Source organism: Entamoeba invadens, assembly GCF_000330505.1.
Source record: "Entamoeba invadens IP1 unplaced genomic scaffold scaff_1105074726643, whole genome shotgun sequence".
Lineage (NCBI taxonomy): Eukaryota > Evosea > Mastigamoebida > Endamoebidae > Entamoeba > Entamoeba invadens.
In genome coordinates this window covers 63,276-66,008 of record NW_004440363.1, presented here as the reverse complement: position 1 = coordinate 66,008, position 2,733 = coordinate 63,276, and the positions used below count along the sequence as shown (strand labels likewise).

At 36.8% G+C, this 2,733-nt stretch overlaps 1 protein-coding gene across 1 annotated transcript; it reads right to left on the bottom strand.

The window, feature by feature from the left end:
- Positions 1-537: 537 nt before the first annotated feature.
- On the bottom strand, positions 538-2,730 carry EIN_462660 (protein serine/threonine kinase, putative; the record flags this gene model as incomplete). Its single annotated transcript, XM_004256613.1, has 1 exon — positions 538-2,730. The coding sequence occupies one exon, from the start codon at positions 2,728-2,730 to the stop codon at positions 538-540; it is 2,193 nt and encodes a 730-aa protein (XP_004256661.1).
- Between the last annotated feature and the right edge of the window lie 3 nt (positions 2,731-2,733).

Below are 2,733 nucleotides of genomic sequence, written 5' to 3'. Positions count from 1 at the left end.
TTAAACCAAGCCCAAATAAGTGGACAAAAATAATCCACAAAAAAAATAATGCTTTCATTAAGCCAAGTTTATTTTCAGTATCTTCATCACTTTGGTCCGCAAAGAAACAACCTCTTCCTTCTTGGTTCATTCCACATCCAATTCCCTTTTTTTATTCCTTCTTCTGCTCTTTGTTTCTACCATATCAAATCTCCCAAAAAATATCTATTGTTGATAATTATTTTACTATAAATTATGGTATCTCTTTTTTTTATAATATAATATTTTATATTATAATATATTATTAATTACTTGTAACATGAATTATAAATTTATTAAAAATAAATTATAACTAAATTATATTTTTATCAAAAAAACTATAATATTATAATTTTAATTGTTTTTATTATAAATATAATTAAGTAATCAAAAATAAATAAAAATACTATAAATTACAATTGTTTCTTCATTTTTAATTTGAATAGTTTCGTATTGTCATTTTGTCACTGAGTTCAACGAGATTGAAGATGTGGAATGGTTGCATGTTTAAGGCTCGGATTACGACTTAAAGTATAGTTTGTGCAATGTCTCCACGAGTTGGTCAATTGTCAGCCTCTTATTCTTGTCTTGGTCCCAACACTTTTGTATCACATTGAAGATCTCGTCCGTCATTCTTTTGTGCTTTTCAAGCCTTTTCCCGTCCATCACGAACGACGCAATTGACCACATGTACTCAAACGCATCGCCCTTGTATGCGTCCTCCCACGAAAAGGTCTCGTACATTGTGATTGCAAAGGAGTATATATCTGCTTGCTTCTTGTAATGTTGTTGACTTAACATCTCTGGCGCCATATAAACTGGTGACCCGATTCCTTTTGTGAATGTCATGTTCGTCATCATCTGGTTGAAATTCCTTGACGAACCAAAGTCGCTTAACTTCGCGTTTGGCGTTTTGCTGTCGTCGAAGTCTTCAAAAGAGAACACGAGGACGTTATCTGGTTTAATATCTCTATGCAGTATTCCGTTATTGTGGAGATATGATATTCCCAACGAGCAGTCCAACATCATCTTAATTTTCAGTTTCAAAGACACTTGTTGCCACGTATACGTCTCCATAACTCTTTTCAAACTCCCACACGTGGCGTATTCAGTGACCATACACAGTTGTTTTGGTATGAAGACCGCCCCATAGAAGTGGACTATATAATCACTTCTGAACTTATCCAACATACTCACTTCCTTCTCAAAGTCCTTAAATACTTCATAGGAGTGATGTTGTTCTTTGACTTGTTTGACAGCAACAATGTTACGTCTATACACTCCCTTATATACAACTCCAAACGCTCCTTCCCCAATCTTCTTCTCTATTACAATATCATCATAATCAAGTTTATTCGAGATCTCCGTTTCAAACGAAAATCCAATCTCATCAATCGCCTTCTTATTCAGTTCTAATAGATTAATTATGAGATTGAGCTTCCCCTCCACTTTCGTCGTGCATTTTGGTATTACAGAAACACTCACAGTCGTCCCCTCATTCTTTCGTAGTAACAACAACTTCGGTGTTACCGTCATCGTGTACTTCAAACTCTTCGGTGAGACTATTTCAACGCGGACCGTCTTCTTTCCTTTGTTCGCCACTACAAAACTCAATGACGACTTCTCAAGGACTTTAATCGCTTGGTCCTCTGAACTTTCCAATACTTCAAAGTGCTTCGAAAACGTCAAAGTCGCTTTCGACGCGCACACGTTGTATTCCATTTTCTTCTCAAAATGAGTTCCTTTCGTGATTTCAAAGACGGCGTTCAGTTTCTTTTGAGTGTTCTTAAATCTCCGAATCATCATGACTTTACTCATCACTACAATAAATAATAGTATCAGTATAATAAATAAAACTATACATATGGAAAATGTCACACAGATCCACCACGTCTTCCGTTCCGCACAGTACTTCCCATCTTGACTGGGCACCCAGTCATCTTCGCATGCAACGCATTTTGAGTTGTTGACTTTTCGACAATGTGCCACGTCAGCAGATGAATAACATTTTTCATTTTTGAAAATTTTGTTATTGGTGCAAGACGTGCAGGTTGAGTCATCCCGACACGTCAGACACGTCTCGTTGCATAGAAAACACTCATTTTGTTTGTTATAAAAGCCGTCGAGACACTTCGAACAGCCATTTTCAGTGATTGGGACAGAACAGCCAATGATGTCACTTTTGGGCTTACAAACACCAGAGACGTTTTTGTAGTAGTTTTGCGAACATCGTGTGCACTGAGTAGAACTCAAAAAACACGTCAGACACTCGTCACTGCATTCGTCACAACTCTTCTCGTGTGTATAATACCCATCAGCACACATGAAACATCCGCCATTCACGTTATACTGCACACACGTATTAACCAAATCTTCTTGCGACTTACACACATTACGACTTATATAGAATGAGGAATTGATACACGATAAACAGGTGTTGCGATCCAGACACGTGGAGCACGTATCATTGCATTTTTCACAGAAAATGTTATTCAAAAAATAGCCGTCAGAACATCTTATACATAAACCATTCGGGGATTCCGTTTGACAATTTTCTTCTCTTTTTATACACGTGTTATTATATAGAGCACTTTTATTCGAACATTGTATACATCTCCCATTGAAATAACGTGTGCAGTCGGGAATCTCTTTTTCACAACAAGTATTTCGTTTTGTGTTGTTGCGACATACCCCTCTTGACAACTCGAACATAGA